We start from the raw sequence: 16,496 nt of genomic DNA, 5'->3' as shown, positions 1-16,496 counted from the left end.
TGGTACTATTTCCAAGGTGACTTTTGGTGATCTTTCTAGCCTTGAGTGATTCATGTATCTCCCTTCTCTTTTATTTTACTGTTTTATGATATTTTAAAAAACCCTGTTTTAGCTTTTAATTGAAATAGAAGTGTTCAGCTTGATGAATTTTAACAAACTGAATATACCTGTATAACCAACATGATCAGCATCTCTGAAGCCCCTCTCATTTTTTCTTCTATTCACTACCCCTTACCCGCAAGGGCAGCCATCATCCTGACATAAAGGCATAGCTTGATGTTACTTCTTGCACTTTAAGTGGGAGAAAAAAGTATTTACTCCTTAGCATCTAACTACATTCACTCAGCCTTGCATTGTGTGCTCAGTTGCTTCTGACTTTTACAACCCCGTGGACTGTATGTAGCCTGCCAGGCTCCTCTGTGCATGGGATTTTCCAGGCAGGAATACTGGGGTAGGTTACCATTTGCTTCTCCAGCATTCCCAACCCAGGAATAGAATCCATGTCTCCTGTGTCTCCTGCATTGGCAGGTGGACTCTTTACCACTGTGCCATCGGGGAAGCCCAACCTTACATTAGTGAGATTCGTTCTTATTTTTTTGTTCTTCATTCTAGATTATTCGTTTTCATTGTTGTATGCTATTGTATTGTGTGAACATACCACAGTTTATCTGTTCATCGCTGATGGACATTTGATCTTTCTAGTTTTGGCTCTTATAGATAGTATTGCCATGAACATATAAATGCATTTCTTTGGGGGCATATATCGAATACATCAATTGTTAGGTCATATTGTCAGTGTATACTACACCATTCTTTGAAAATGGTTATGTCAATTTGCATCCCCACTGGTAGTGTATGAGAGTTTGGGCTACCCTCTGACTTCTCTGTCACTGGTATTTTTTAACTCTCTTCATTTTAGCCAATCTCATTGGTATGTAATGTTATCTTAGAAAATTTCCTGTGGCAAAAATCAGCTGTGAATTTGAGGCATCTGGAGGCTTTAATCTGTCAAACCAAGCTCATGCACGGCCCAAAACCTCGTTTGTTTCTCTTCCCCAAGTAGAGTCCTTCTTGAGTCAAGCATGATCTTTAGACTGCACTCAGAATGAGCAGATACCTCCAGAGAAGAAAGCAGGTGAAGATGCTATGGTTACCTCAGACGGCCCTCCCCTCTGGCAGTTTAGCCAATCCTCACTGCTTCCACAACTCTCCAACATCTTTGGAAATATGATTTTGTAGTTTTTGTGGCTTTTTCTAGTTACTGAAGCTGAATCAGTTTGCTGTGACCTATTATATCCTACCCAGAAAAGGAAGTTGTTAGTAGGTTCTTGGGATTTTCTGTGTGCTCGACTATGTCACCTATAATGTTAGTTTTTTTGCCCCTTTCTTTCTCATCTTTTTTCTCCCCCCTTGCATTATCAGACTGGTCATAATTACCGGTACAGTGTTTAATAGATGAGGTGATAGTGGCATCTTATTGCAGGGATGGTAAATGAATACATTATTTCACCATTGAGTATAATTACTGTAGTTTTTGTTGATTTTTTTTTTAGATGAAGGGATTCTCTTCTATTTCTAGTTTGCTGATGTTTTAAAAAAAATACGTGAATGGCTATTGAAAACTTTTTCTGCCTCTACCAAGATGATTACATGATTTTCTCCTTTTTTCCCCATTCCCATGGCTGAATGTACGCTTCTGAAACATAAGTCACCCATAACCTTACCACATCTACTGTAATATTATTTTCATATTCCCTTTCATCCATGAGACAGTTCTATACAGAGAGACAGCTCTATTTAAACCTGCTGTACATTTAAGCCCACCATATATCTTCTATTTTATTTTTCATTAGCAAAATAGATAACATAGTTCTCAGCCCAGAGACCACTTTGACAGATTGGAACCATTCTTTCAGGCTCCCACCACTACCTATCTCTGTTTTATACAGGGAGGAATGAGTGAAAAACTGAAAAATTTCCTTAAAGCATTATTTTGATCTGTTTTAATTTTTATTTCCTTGTTTTTATTATTTGGATTTTAAGGGAGGAGAATGGGGTCAGGGAGGGGCTGAGTGGGTGGTAACTGGGAGCTGGGGAAGAAAACTCCTTAGGATTTCCTTAAGCATCACCTGCTCCTCCTCTTCCCACGCATCCTCTTTACAGTTCCAGCTTTCCACAGATGAGTTGTGTGAATCCCTTGGGCAAGTCACTTAGTCACTGAGCTTTTGTTTCCTCATCTGGAATTGAAGAGAATAGCCATGAACAGCTGCTGTGACCTGCCACTTAGGGAGAATGGAAAGCTTCAGTGAGCAGTTTGTAAAGCATATCACACTTTCAAAATGAGAGTGGTTGTTAGGAATAGTTTTGTACAGTGGCATCTATCTCACATTTTCTAACAACCTGAAAGCTACCTGTTGAAAGAAGGATGCTTATAACACCCTCAGTCCCCAAACTACAACTGAAAGAAACCTGTAGTTCCCTGAGGCAAGAGGTATAAAATGGAGGTTTTCTTCATTTGCTTAAACCTTCATAAAATTAATTGTTCATAGCTAACCTTGTCACTTTTGGAATGAACAACCATTGACATGTATGTACCAAAACTTGATCCTTGTAAGGAAAGCTATGACAAACCTAGACACCATGTATTAAAAAACAGAGACATCACTTTGCTGACAAAGGTCCATATAGTCATTTTCTAGTAGTCATGAACAGATGTGAGAGTTGGACCATACAGAAGGCTGAGCGCTAAAGAATTGATGCTTTCAAATTGTGGTGCTGGAGAAGACTCTTGAGAGTCCCTTAGACTGCAGGGAGATCAAACCAGTCAATCCTAAAGGAAATCAACCCTGAATGTACACTGGAAGGAGTGATGCTCATGCTGAAGCTCCAATACTTTGGCCACCTGATGCAAAGAGCTGTCTCACTGAAAAGACCCTGATGCTGGGAAAGATTGAAGGCGGGAGGAGAAGGGGATGACAGAGGATGAGATTGTTGGATGGCACCACCAACTTGATGGACATCAGTTTGAGTAAGCTCCGGGAGCTGGTGATGGACAGGGAAGCCTGGAGTGCTGCAGTCCGTGGGGTTGCAAACAGTCAGATATGACTGAGTGACTGAACTGAACAAAACAGAAGATTCATTGATAGGATTTTGTTTATACCCAGGTTTATGATCTCTCTGATGCATGAAGTGAGATACACTGGTCCTGTAACTGAAGAGCCATGGGGTAGATGGTTCCCTGAGATGTTAGTTTTTAGATCAAGTAACATGAATAGTGTTGAGGGGTTATGTGGTTTTATAGTGAGACAGCAAAAACTCATACCACCACTGGCTTGAAATTCTGTCTTAACTAACCTCTGCCTTGAATGGGGAAGAAAGGGTGTTTGTGGGATGGTTCTGATTCCAGACATTTTCTCTCTGGGCACCTCCTCCACATTCAGGAGAGCCAAAGGTAAGCTTCATTTCCGCCTGTGGTTTTGGGAGTGGGTGGATGGATTCCACAGAAGGGAGGTTTTGATTTATAATCTATTAGCCCAATCATTTACCTGTTCAGGTTTATAGGTCATCCATTTAAAAGTTAGTAATGGATCAGGTCTAATTTTAAATATGTCTGGGTCTATGGGACTGGGTAGGGAGCAAACAGCAAAGTAAAATTGCTCAATCTTCTATTAAACTGGCTGTGAAACACATAGAGATATGAGAGAAAAAGACTTTAAAGGGTCATCTGAATAAAAGATTATTTGCATAAAAGTGTTTCTTTTTTATAGGGATTTTTAATTGATCTATTATATTTGGGAATTTATTTTTTTGCAAACCTGCAATTTAGGCCTAAATAATGGTCCATGATCTTGCAGTGGAAGTCCTGGTTATAGTTCTGTTAACATCACAGTTGTTGAATGCCTCACAGTTTTTCTTCAGCACCATTCTTTTGCTCAGGTATTCTGTTCCTCTTGTTTGGCATGCTTCTGCTCACCTGCTGTCTTCCTGTCTTCCATCCTAGAAAGGGTTAGATACCCCTTTTATTATTCCCACAGTGCCCAGGGATAACTTAGTCCATCTAAAAAAATAATGACTTGTTTTCATCTTTGTCATAAGTCTGTGTTCCTTTAGATCAAGGGCTCTGGTATCATCTTTGTGGCCAGCATACATGGTGTGATGTCTGCACCTTAACTGTTTGGACATCAGGACACCGAGGTGGGAGAGGACTGGGAGTTAAGAGCTAAGTCCTAATTGTAACTTTTTGCCCTGTGATCTTGGAAAAGTGATCTTCAATTTCCTTACAAGTAGCTCACCTTGTTATCTTGTTATAATACAGATTCTGGCTCAGTAGGTCTCTGGTGGTTTCCAAAATTTTGCATTTTAACAAGCGCCCAAGAAGAGCTAGTGCTGCCAGTTCAAGAACTGCAGAAAACTAGACAACATCTAATGGCTTTTCCAGCTTTTACCATCTGTAATTTTAGTCATTGTTTTAAATTCTGAACAGAATTGCAAGCTATGCTGTAATTATTAAACATCTCTCTGTCTCCAGTTTATCAGAATGCAAAACACTGGCAATTCTGTGCCTTATTATGAAGTTGTAAGACAATGTCTGTAAAATTGAAGGTAAATTTACTATTCCCAAGATTTTGACTTTGACAGGTTAAAAATATCAAATAGATGTCTGGAAAAGCATTTGAGTTAGCACTAGCGTGTCATCTAAATGTCGATACTTGCTTGCTTGCTCTTTGTTTGATGCATATTGGAGAACACTTGCAATAAATAAAATGCTAATGAGGGAGCTGAAATGGCTAGACATGTGATCTCCTGAGTATAAATACAGAGACAGGCAAGCTGTTGAGGAATTCATCATCAGAGGAGGAGTTCCTGATCATTTCCTTTAGTTCTCCAGAAGGTGAGAATCAAATTATTGTAAGACATATTGATAGAAATGCTGTAGGTAAAAGGCAGATTGTGTCAATTGAATATGGATTGCTGGGGATGGGGCTTGTTTGAAAACATTGCTACTGTTTCTTTTGAGTGTAACTTCCTCAAGAAGTCAGATATTTGACTTGGGAGCATTGCCAGCTTAGAAATTTATAGCTCTGTTGATCTTGTGTACAGATGTTGAAAAGTAGTTGAATTAATTTTGATTTTTTATTTACAGAAAAAATCTACCTCTTCCACACCAGGAGTATTAAACAGGCATAGTTTCAGTGTCCAAATGAGTTATATATGTGCCTGTGATGGGCTCTGATCACTTTTTTCCCCTCTAACAAAATGAAAATCTGGACAAGAGAAATTAAACCCTGAGGAAAGTACAGAATGTAGCATATAGTTGAGGATGGGTATCTTAATTATGATGAAATTTTCACCTCCTACAGAATAAGACAATTTTTCCTACCAAAGTGATCTGTATTTCATTTCCTAACCGTAGTTGCGGATTGAATGGAAGTTTTAAAGCTTATTTATCATCCTCATCATTGCATTTTAATCATTTGTGACCCTTGGTTCCCCTAAACCTAACTAGCTGGGACAAGCATAGTAGAGGGATTTGGTTATAAGTGGTGGCAGTGAAACCAAAATGAATAGCCTTTGGTTTTTGCTCCTGGAATTCCAGCCCTCTTGCTCCTTCTGGTGGAGCTTCATAGGACGGAGCTTAGGCGTTTTCTGTGGTGCACATGGAGCTTTTTTTTACTGTTGCCTTTTAATGCCGTCCTTTTTGCTGGGGGTCTTTTTTTTTGGGGGGGGGGGTCTTAATGGAGGTTGCCTCGTGGCTTATTTAATCTTAAATAAGATTATTTAAATGGAACTCATTTTTGAGGTCGTAATGTATGTTGAACCCAAATTGAAGTTTTTGAAGCCAGCTGTGAACCAGAGGTATTTGCTGCAGTCCAAACAGATTGTCTTTTGGGAAATACCTTAACCAGGATTATTATTGTTACGACCCTCTTTGGAGGCTTTAGCTAGAACATTTTTTTTTACCCTGAGAATTGTTTTTAACAATACAAAACCATTTTTAAAGACTTTACATTTAGACATTTTAATTTGTCTTTGATATTGAACTTAAGTAGCTTATGGCTAATGAAATAGAAAGGAGTTGTTAATATTATATAATATGTGTAATATATAATATTATGCCTTTTCACTTCCAAGTTGCTTTTGAATTTTTCATGGTGGCCTTATGACTCCAAAATGTTCATATTATATTTTGTTTTGTTTTTAAAGAAACTACTTTTTACTGTAAAATACAGCAAGATTATTAATACTATAAAGTACTTTTTTAAAATCAGTATTATATTTTATATATAAAGTGAAAGAGGAGAGTCAAAAAGTTGGCTTAAAACTCAACATTCAGAAAACTAAGATCATGGCATCTGGTCCCATCACTTCATGGCAAGTGGATGGGGAAACAATGGAAACAGTGAGAGACTTTATTTTGGGGGACTCCAAAACCACTGCAGATGGTGACTGCAGCCATGAAATTAAAAGACGCTTTCTCCTTGAAACAAAAGCTATGACCAACCTAGACAGCATGTGAAAAAGCAGAGACATTACTTTGCCAACAAAGGTTCATCTAGTCAAAGCTATGGTTTTTCCGGTAGTCATGTATGCATGTGAGAGTTGGAATGTAAAGAAAGCTGAGTGACAAAGAATTGATGCTTTTGAACTATGGTGTTAGATAAGACTCTTGAGAGTCCCTTGGACTGCAAGGAGATCCAACCTGTCAATCCTAAAGGAAATCAGTCCTGAATATTCATTGGAAAGACTGATGCTGAAGCTGAAACTTCAATACTTTGGCCACCTGATGTGAAGAACTGACTCATTGGAAAAGACCTTGATGCTGGGAAAGATTGGAGGTGGGAGGAGAAGGGGATGACAGAGGATGAGATGGTTGGATGGCATCACCACACAATGGATATGAGTTTGAGTAGGCTCTGGGAACTGGTGGTGGACAGGAAAGCCTGGCGTGCTGAAGTCCACGGGGTTGCAAAGAGTCAGACGCGACTGAGTGACTGAAGTGAACTGAGCTGATGATGTATAGTATTGTGCTCCAGAATTCCAGATACTCTCCTCAAAAGAAGATCTAGGGGACTTTTAAAAATTTTTTATATTGGAGTATAGTTGATTTGCAGTGTTGTGTTAGTTTCAGGTATATAGCAGTGATTCAGTTATACATATATCTATTCTTTTTCAGATCCTTTTCCCATATAGGTTGTTAAAAGCACTAAGTAGAGTTCCTTGTGCTATACCGTAGGTTAGGGGACATTCTTAGTAAGAGTGAACCTCTTTGGTTTATCAGTTATTACCCAGAAGACTAGTTACTGATGATTTCATAGAGAAAGATATTCTGATAAAAGCAAATTAGATTTTCCCTTCCATAATCTCCAGAGATTTCTAACACAAAAAAAATTGAAATTTTATCCAAAATTAGTTGCATGCCTGTTTATGTCCCCTTTGCTTTACCTTTATTATTTTTTTTAGAAATTTTATTTTTTAAACTTTAGTTTTGGCTGTGCTGGGTCATGTTGTGGCTCACAGGTTCTTCGTTGCCATGAGCAGGATTTCTCTAGTTGCAGAGAGTGGGGGCTACTCTCTAGCTGGGGTTCCTTTGTTGTGGAGCACAGTCTCTGGAGCATGGGCTCAGTAGTTGTGGCACACAGGCTTAACTGCCCCAAGGCATGTGGAATCTTCCCGGACCAGGGATGGAATCCAAGTCCCTTGCATTAGCAGGTGGATCCTTAACTACTGGACCAACAGGGAAGTCCTGATTTACCTTTAAATCTGGATGTCTGTCAGTTGTTAAGGGGCAGTTAGATCCATTTCTTTTGTGTTCCGGGTGAAAAGCAAATATGTTAGCACAGGATCATTTTTTTCCTGTGTAGTTTTGGAAAATTGTTTTGCTTCACCTGATTTGTATTTTGACCTGCTAATACAACAGGCTCAATTTTGGTCTCTTAAGCAGTTCCCAGCATAGACAAAAGTAGTGTTTACTCTTAGTCTCAAAAACATACATATTGCAGATTTGGAAAACCCGTTCATTGCACTCACACAAACTTATGGGTGCAGTGAAGGGGTGGGTCCCTTCCCATCACTGTAACTCCAGGGTGGGTCCCTTCCCATCACTGTAACTCCAGCCTTCCTCTAGAAGAAAGGAGAGGACTAGCAGTGAAGGGGAAGTTCTTTGTAAGAGAAATTATCTAACATGTCTGTTACGATCATTGAACTGTTCCTACTGTGGCATTCAACTCTTCACCGGATTACAAAAATTTCTTGGGGTCCTTCCAGCTCTTCGTTTGTTTGTTTTTCTGTGTTTACTTTTGCTGCCTTCATAAGACAACCCAGGTCTCTCATTTTTATTAGGCCTTCAGAGGATTTTTCCCTCAATGGTGGTGTTCCCTAGGTTCTGAGCAAGTGACTGTCAGTCCCGTGAGTTCCAGATCTCCCCTGTCTCTGAACATCATAAGTTTGAGCAGTGTTTTGGTTGACCCAGTAATAATACTTTCTCAATTTATCACCTCACTTACTCTCATAGATACCCTTGAAGTATGTTGGAAAGCAGTTATTGGTATTTAAAAACTTTTCTAGGTCAGCACAGTAATCAGCTTGTGGCCCAATCCTGTCACAAATCCCCATTGATGTGTTCTCCTAGATACAAATGTGGCTCAACAGAAGCAATACTTTTAGCACTTATCTGAAAGAATGATGGTTAAGATGGAGGAGAGGAATGATTATACTCTATAGATAGACTCTAAAGTCTCCTCTAGAGTCTGGATCAAATGGCAGAGTTAGGAAGATCTTGAGCACACCTCCTTCCATGGACACACCAAAACTGCAACTACATGTAGAACAGTTATCTTTGAGAATCACCTAAGGACTAGCAAGAGGGATTTTCAGATTTGTTATGGCGTGCTGCGATTCATGGGGTTGCAGAGTCGGACACGACTGAGCGACTGAACTGAACTGAACTGAACCCCATGGTAGCCACAAACAAAAACCTATAGTATAATACATACACAAAAAATAAAGAGGAAGAAATACAAACATAACTCTAAAGAAAGTCATCAAATCACAAGGGAAAGGAATATGAGAATAAGAAAGGAACAGAGAAGAATTACAAAAACAACCAGAAAACAGTTAACAAAATGGCAATAAGTATATTGCTAAAAATAATTGCTTTAAATGTGAATGAACTAAATGCTCTAATCAAAAGACATAGGATGGCTAAGTGGATATAAAAAAAGACCCCATTTATATGCTGCCTGCAAGAGACTCACTTCAGATTTACACACAGAGACTAAAAGTGAAGGGGTGGGAAAAGATTTTATGCAAATAGAAATGTAAGAAAGCTGGATTAGCAAAACTTACAGTAGACAAAATAGGTTTTTAAACAAAAACTGTTACAAAAGACAAAAAAAGACAGTAAGTCCCCTACATACGAACCTTTAGTTAAGTTTCCAACTTTCAAAGATGTAAACATTCACACATACAGTCACGTAAGTTAGTTCACGGGTCTGGTTTACACTGTCACATGCTTGTATCCTCCACAAGTGGTTTTGCTTTTGTGTACTTTACAGTGTGCGTACTGAGTTGCTTCAGTCATGTGCAACTCTTTGTGACCTTGTGGACTGTAGCCCACTAGTCTCCTCTGTCTATGGGATCCTCCAGGCAAGAATACTGGAGTGGGTTGCCATTCCCTTCTCCAGGGGACCTTCCCGACCCAGGGATTGAACCCAAGTCTCTTATGTCTCTTGCACAGGCAGGCAAGTTCTTTACCACTAGCACCACCTGGGAAGCCCACTGTGTAGTACTGTATAGAGAAAATAAGAACCATTGTTACTCTAAGTTAAAAAAGCAATTCGAACCTTTTTTTCTGCATTGAAAGCTAGAATTATTCATTTTATATTTGGATCTTAGTATAACTTTGGAATTTGAATTTATAACTGAATCTTGAGGTGTGAAACCATGAAGTAAGAAATACTAATGAATCAATGTAAGTAAGAAGTGATGTGCCAGTCATCACAAGACAGGTACAAAGAAATGTGAGCAAAAAACAACAAGTAAGTGTTGGTGAAGATGTGGAGAAAAGGGAATCCTTTGGTGGGCTATAAATTGGAGCATGCACTGTGGAAAACAGCATGGAAGTTTCTCAAAAAATTAAAAGTAGAACTACCATGCAGTCTAGCAAATTCTGGGTATTTATCTAAAGAGTACTAGAACACTGATTTGAAAAATATTGGCAGTCCTATGTTCATTGTGGCGTTATTTGTAGTAACCAAGATATGGAAGTAACCTAAGTGTTCGATGGATGAATGACAAATGGCAAGATTTCATTATTTTTCATGGCTGAGTAATATTCCTCTGTGTGTATGTGTGTGTGAGAGGTGTGTACAGCATGGATGGACCTACAGGAGTATTATGCTAAGTGAAATAAGTCAGACAGGGAAAGACAAATACCATATGATTTCATTTATATGTAGAATCTAAAAACAAATCCAGTGAACAAACAAAGCAGACTCAGAGATACAGAGGGAAAATCCTCGGTTTCTAGCGGAAAGAATGGAGAGGGAGTTGGGCAAAATTGGTGAAGGTGATTAAGAGGTATAAATTTCTAGTCATAAATAAGTCAATGGGAATGTATGGAATATAGTCAGTAATATTTTAAGAACTTTGTCTTGTGACAGATGGTAACTAGACTTATTGTGTGATCAATTTGTAATGAATCACTGTTGTACACCTGAAACTAATATTGTATGTCAGTTGTACTTCGTTGTATACATTTTTTACTCTGATAATATACGGGTTTGCTTGTTACTCCTTGATCATTAAAACAAAAAGAAACCACAATCCAACAATTAATAAGTTTTTTTCTTTTCAGTTTCCAAAAAAAGACTTACTGCAAAATGAATAATCCAGCAATCAAGAGAATAGGAAATCATATCATCAAATCCCATGAAGACAAGCGAGAATACCGCGGACTTGAGCTGGCCAATGGGATCAAAGTACTTCTTGTCAGTGATCCAACAACAGATAAATCATCAGCAGCACTTGATGTGCACATAGGTACAATTTAAAATTGTGAATTAAGCTTTGTGCCATTTCATTGACCTAATGTTTAGTTATTTGGACTCTCCATATTTGTGCAGTGGAGACCTGGCAGTTACCAGATTGATGTATGTTACTGTGTACTGTAGCCCTGTACAGCCTTTGGTAATCTACCGTCGTCTACGTTAAATCACCCTGCCTTTACCAAGCTTCCTTGATGGCTCACATGGTAAACAATCCCCCTACAATGCGGAAGACCTGGGTTCACTCACTGGGTTGGGAAGATCCCCTGGAGGAGGCTTGGCAACCCAGTTCAGTATTCTTGCCTGGAGAATCCCCATGGACAGAAGAACCTGACGGGCTACAGTCCATGGGGTCACAAAGAGTCGGACTCAGCTGAGTGACTAAGCGCACACACACCTTTACCAGGAGGGTCTTATTAGGTTTCTAGCAAAAGTGACTTAGCAGCGAGGAAGTTCATTCCTATCCTTTACAGTAACAGTTCTGCTGACTTTTATTTCATACACACTTGATACAGTAGGAATAGCATATTTCCTAAATTCTTGTGTACACTTTTCTTCCACATTTAATGCTGCTTTAATCAAGTTACTCCTTATCTATGTGTACATTTAGTTTTTTTCCTCTCTGAAACAACTTTTTTTTAAATTCAATGGCATTTTAGAATTGGGAAAATAAGATAATAACCATCATAAGTTGGACAAATGATTATTGCCAAGCACAATTCAGTGTGCCTTGCAAATTGTCATCTAATTTGAAGTCGCTCAACTCTCTTAAGGGAAGTATATATACAAATAGTGACTGAAACAAAATATTTTGCTCAGCCTTTCCCAGCTAGTAGACGTGCTAACTTGTGCTCTTAGCACCACCCTATATTGTCTCCTTCAGTAAAATATAAAAGCTAGAATTTTCTAGCTCTTACAAAACTATGAATTCAGCTCTTTCTCTCAGTGTGATGTGTGAAGACACTACTGTCCAGAGAGGTTAAGCATCTGCTGAAAGTCACCAAGTAACTGATGTCAGTCTGATGACGTCAGATTTTAATTTCTTGGGCTCCAGAATCACTGTGTACGGTGACTGCAGCCATGAAATTGAAAGACACTTGCTTCTTGAAAGGAAAGCAATGACAAACCTAGATAGCATATTAAAAAGCAGAGACATCACTTTGCTGACAAAGGTCCATATAGTCCAGATAGTCAAAGCTATGGTTTTCCAGTAGTCATGTATGGATATTAGAGTTGGACCATAAAGAAACCTGAGTGCTGAAAAATTGATGCTTTGGAATTGTGGTGCTGGAGAAGACTCTTGAGAGTCCCTTGGACAGCAAGGAGATCAATCCTAAAGGAAATCAACCCTGAATATTCATTGGAAGGACTGTTGCTGAAGCTTTAATACTTTGGTCACGTGATGCAAAGAGCCAACTCATTAGAATGATTTCCCTGAGGCTGGAAATAATTGAAGGCAATAGGAGGAGGGGACAGCAGAGGTAAAGATGGTTAGATAGCATCACCGATGAAATGGACATGAATTTGAGCAAAAACTCAGGGAGATAGTGAAGGGTATAGGGGAGCCTGGCATGCTGTAATCCATAGGGTCACAAAGAGTCAGACACAACTGAGCAGCTGAACAATGACAACAAATTGATGTCAAAAGCTAGGGCTAGCATGTAAGTTGTACCATTTAGAGTAGCCTGTACTTAACTTTCTTTGATTATGGTTGGAGTTACCATTGCTGACAGAAGTTCCAAATCACCTGTGATTCATCTGTCCTTGATATCTTTCAACATATAAACAAATGATTTATTATATATATTTTTCCCCTTCTCTTTCAGGTTCGTTGTCAGATCCTCCAAATATTGCTGGCTTAAGTCATTTTTGTGAACATATGTTATTTTTGGGAACAAAGAAATACCCTAAAGAAAATGAATACAGCCAGTTTCTCAGTGAGCATGCAGGAAGTTCAAATGCCTTCACTAGTGGAGAGCATACCAATTACTATTTTGATGTTTCTCATGAACACCTAGAAGGTGCACTAGACAGGTAATGCTGAAAATACCCTGTGAATTATCCCACTTTGTTGAATTATCATGTTAATAACAATACTTAATATTTTTACAAAAATGTCTTCACAGCTTTATAGCTTAACAAGATATTTTAACCAGTATTTTGTTGTTTTGTTTTGTTTTTTAACCAGTACATTTTGACCCCTGGGTTTTATAAATAGAAAATAATAAGTGATGTTATATATTTACTTTGTAGTAGAGGAGAAATAATGGCATGACTTTAAACCAGCTTTCAGGCCTACAAAATGTTTTTTTGACTTATAAAATTTTCACCAGCCTTTCCCATTCTAACTAGTATTGCATATGAAGCATATGATGAAGAATAAACTGTACTCATGTCATGGATATCTTTTCAAACATATTTCTGTTCTAGAACACAAGAACTTAAATATTCTGTTCTCCTTTAGTTCCTCAGTCCTCAAGGATATTTAGTGGATACAGAATGTTTTGACCTGCTGTTTCAACCCTGGGGATATTTTGTGAAAGTATTTTCTGGAGCAGCCTCCATTAGGCTAATTAAATTTCTTGGTCAATTTTCTGAGCGGCTAACAGTATCTAATTTTTCATTATATCAATGATTTGATTCATTGTTTGTTCAATGTGTAATTTTTCCCTTGGTGAATTTTTATAGTTCTCCGTGTTACCAAGAAGGTGTAATTCTGCAGCATTTTTGATGGATTTATAATGAAGTTTGATTTCACAGTTTTTAATTCTCAGCTTTAATTGCTTATTTAAATTAATAGTCATTTTTTTCCCCAAATCTAATAGTTTGAATTTGGTCTGTAGCACAAAGAACATTAACAGAAGAACAAAGGCATGGGTTCAGGATACAGGACTGGGTCCGAGTAGTCTGTTTCTTACTTACTCTAGCTTATGTTTCAGTCTTTAGGCAGCAGCTTTGAGATGTAATCATCTTTTGTATGTATTCCCAGAAGACTTCCATTAATGAGTTCCTTGGGATCATACACCGAATTTAATTTCCTGCTTTACAAATGCCTCAGCAGATGTTCATATAATAGATCTCTGTATGATGGAGGATGTCTGTTACTTGGATCAGAATGGAAAAAAAAAAGCTACTTGTATAGGGCATCTTTTAAAAGTACTGATTATACTTTGTCAGAATCATGGCCCTTTATGTGGCTTTGTCCAGCTATGGTGTGTAGCTATTAGGTACTTTTCCCAGCCTGAGTGTATTGAGGTAGGTGAAAGTGGTTATATGTCCAGAATTATCTGTTTCCATATATCTTTAATTATAGGCTCCAGATAGACAGAGTTTCCCTTTGGATTGGTATGTGTGAAGTACTTAGCACAGGACTGTATTCACTGTGTGCTTAAAATAATACCAAGTGATGGTAACAGCTTCTTTGATGGCTGCACCGCGAGGTGCAGTTGCTGAGAGGTTTATAAACCCAGGAGTCTCTAGGCCCACTGAATAGTAGTCCCATTCAGACAGTCTCTGCTCTCGGCTTTATCTGAATTCTGGATGTTGTTTTTATAAGATGGGGTCTAAAGTTTCTTAAGAAGAATTACTATAGGAAATCATGATTTAAATTGCAACCCGGTGTAGGAGAGTTAATTTATTAACTAAAGGCATCTGAGTTCAGCTTTTGTACTACTATTAAAGAACAGCCTCAGGAAAAATATAATAGGTTACTTATGTTAAAGTTACATGCCATTTTATTTGTCAAACCACTGCTTTCAAATTTTAAAAATTCTCTTAATATTTCATAAAAGTCCATAATTATATCTTAGTCAAAACTACTGTCATGTGTTTTTCATACTATTATTTTCTTCACTAATTATAAAGTTCTTAAAAAGGAAAAATATTCAAATAGAGCCTTTTAAAAATAGGTCACTTAGTTTGTCCTAAAAGTCTTAGTGAAATTGCACTTAAAACTAAATTTAATATTTATTGCCTGAGAACTATCAGCTGCGTTTTCCTTTCTTGGAGAATTAGCCATGTACAACAGAGACTTTTATAGACATCCCAAATTGCAAATCTTAAATAGATTAGATTGCTGTTGTCTTATAAATCTGCCCCACTGTTTTCCAAGTCTGCCCTGACTTTTTATTGTCGTATTGTGATTTATAATAGGAAATACATATTTGGTCTTTGTCCCTTATCCTAGACCATAGCTCCTGAAACTCTTGGAATTTCCTTAGTGTTGAGAGCCATAAAGTTGTATTTTGTTATTTTAATGAAGTGACTTTAGGAAAGTCCCTTGATAATTTGAGGCTAGGGGTTGGTTGCCAGGGGAATCAGCCCTGTATTTAGAGGGTTGGAACTTTCAGTTCACAAGCTGGAGGTTGATTTCAGACACCAGTGCCCAGTGATTTACTCAATTCTGTTGAAGTTTGGAGAGCCTACAGATTGTTGAACACGTGGAGATGTGGGGAGAGTGGCCTACCTAGAGGGCATGGAAGCTCTGTACCCTTCCCATATACCTTGCCTTACGCATCTCTTTCATCTAGTTGTTCCTGAACCGTATCCTTTTTATAATAAATCCAGTAATCTAGTAAGTAAAATGTTTCTCTGAGTCCTGTAGCTGATCTAGAATATTAATTGCACCCAAGGAGGTGGTTGTGGGAGCCTCTGATCTATGATCTATAGTGGTTGATCAGAAGCCCAGGTGACAACCTGGACCTGTGGTTGATGTTTGAAGTTGGGGACAGAGGGTAAGGGGTGAGAGGGAGGGATGAGTCTTGTAGGACCTGTGAGATCTCATGATATCAATTGAGTTGAATTTTAGGATACCCAGCTGGTGAACTGCTTGGTGATATGGTAACAACACATGGGAATTGTCAAAATCAGAGGTTAATCTTTTTATATTTTCACTAATTAGGTAACATCTGGGGTAGAGTTCTCTGAATTTACATATGTATAATATTATTCTTTTCTTATATTACTTAGAACGTATGTTCCTTTTTTCTTGGTAGCAATGGTAGTTTTCTCTGATTCTGTAGAATTCACATTTCCTAAGTTTCAAACATTTTTTAAAACATTTTTCTGAGGCCACTCTTAAAATAACAACTTTCAAATTGTTAATTATGTTTCACACCCTTAGATTTGCACAGTTTTTCCTGTGCCCCTTGTTTGATGAGAGCTGCAAAGACAGAGAGGTGAATGCAGTTGATTCAGAACATGAGAAGAATGTGATGAACGATGCCTGGAGACTCTTTCAGCTGGAAAAAGCTACAGGGAATCCCAAACATCCCTTCAGTAAATTTGGAACAGGTTTGTCAGCAGCGGCTTTAATGCATTAGTTCTCTTTAACCTCATTTAAACCATGGCCTCTTTGCCCAGGATTGTATTTTACAGTTAGGATAGAAGATTGCAGAACTCCTTAGAGTTTAGAGCTGATAAGTGGTTGTTATATCATTGTTCCTCCCTGGT

General features: G+C 38.2%; 1 protein-coding gene across 2 annotated transcripts in view; it reads left to right on the top strand.

Annotated features, from left to right (window-relative positions):
* Positions 1 to 16,496, top strand: part of IDE (insulin degrading enzyme) — a 93,122-nt gene that overhangs the window by 19,446 nt on the left and 57,180 nt on the right. For both annotated transcript variants that reach the window (XM_061162187.1, XM_061162186.1), the window contains exons 2-4: positions 10,856 to 11,040; positions 12,872 to 13,079; positions 16,168 to 16,337. In XM_061162187.1, the coding sequence (XP_061018170.1) occupies positions 10,856 to 11,040; positions 12,872 to 13,079; positions 16,168 to 16,337 (563 nt within the window). The remainder of the gene's footprint in view (positions 1 to 10,855; positions 11,041 to 12,871; positions 13,080 to 16,167; positions 16,338 to 16,496) is intronic.

Source organism: Dama dama, chromosome 15 (genome assembly GCF_033118175.1).
Source record: "Dama dama isolate Ldn47 chromosome 15, ASM3311817v1, whole genome shotgun sequence".
Taxonomy (NCBI): domain Eukaryota; kingdom Metazoa; phylum Chordata; class Mammalia; order Artiodactyla; family Cervidae; genus Dama; species Dama dama.
Note: the sequence above shows the minus strand (reverse complement) of the source record. Positions and strands in the feature narration are given on the sequence as shown.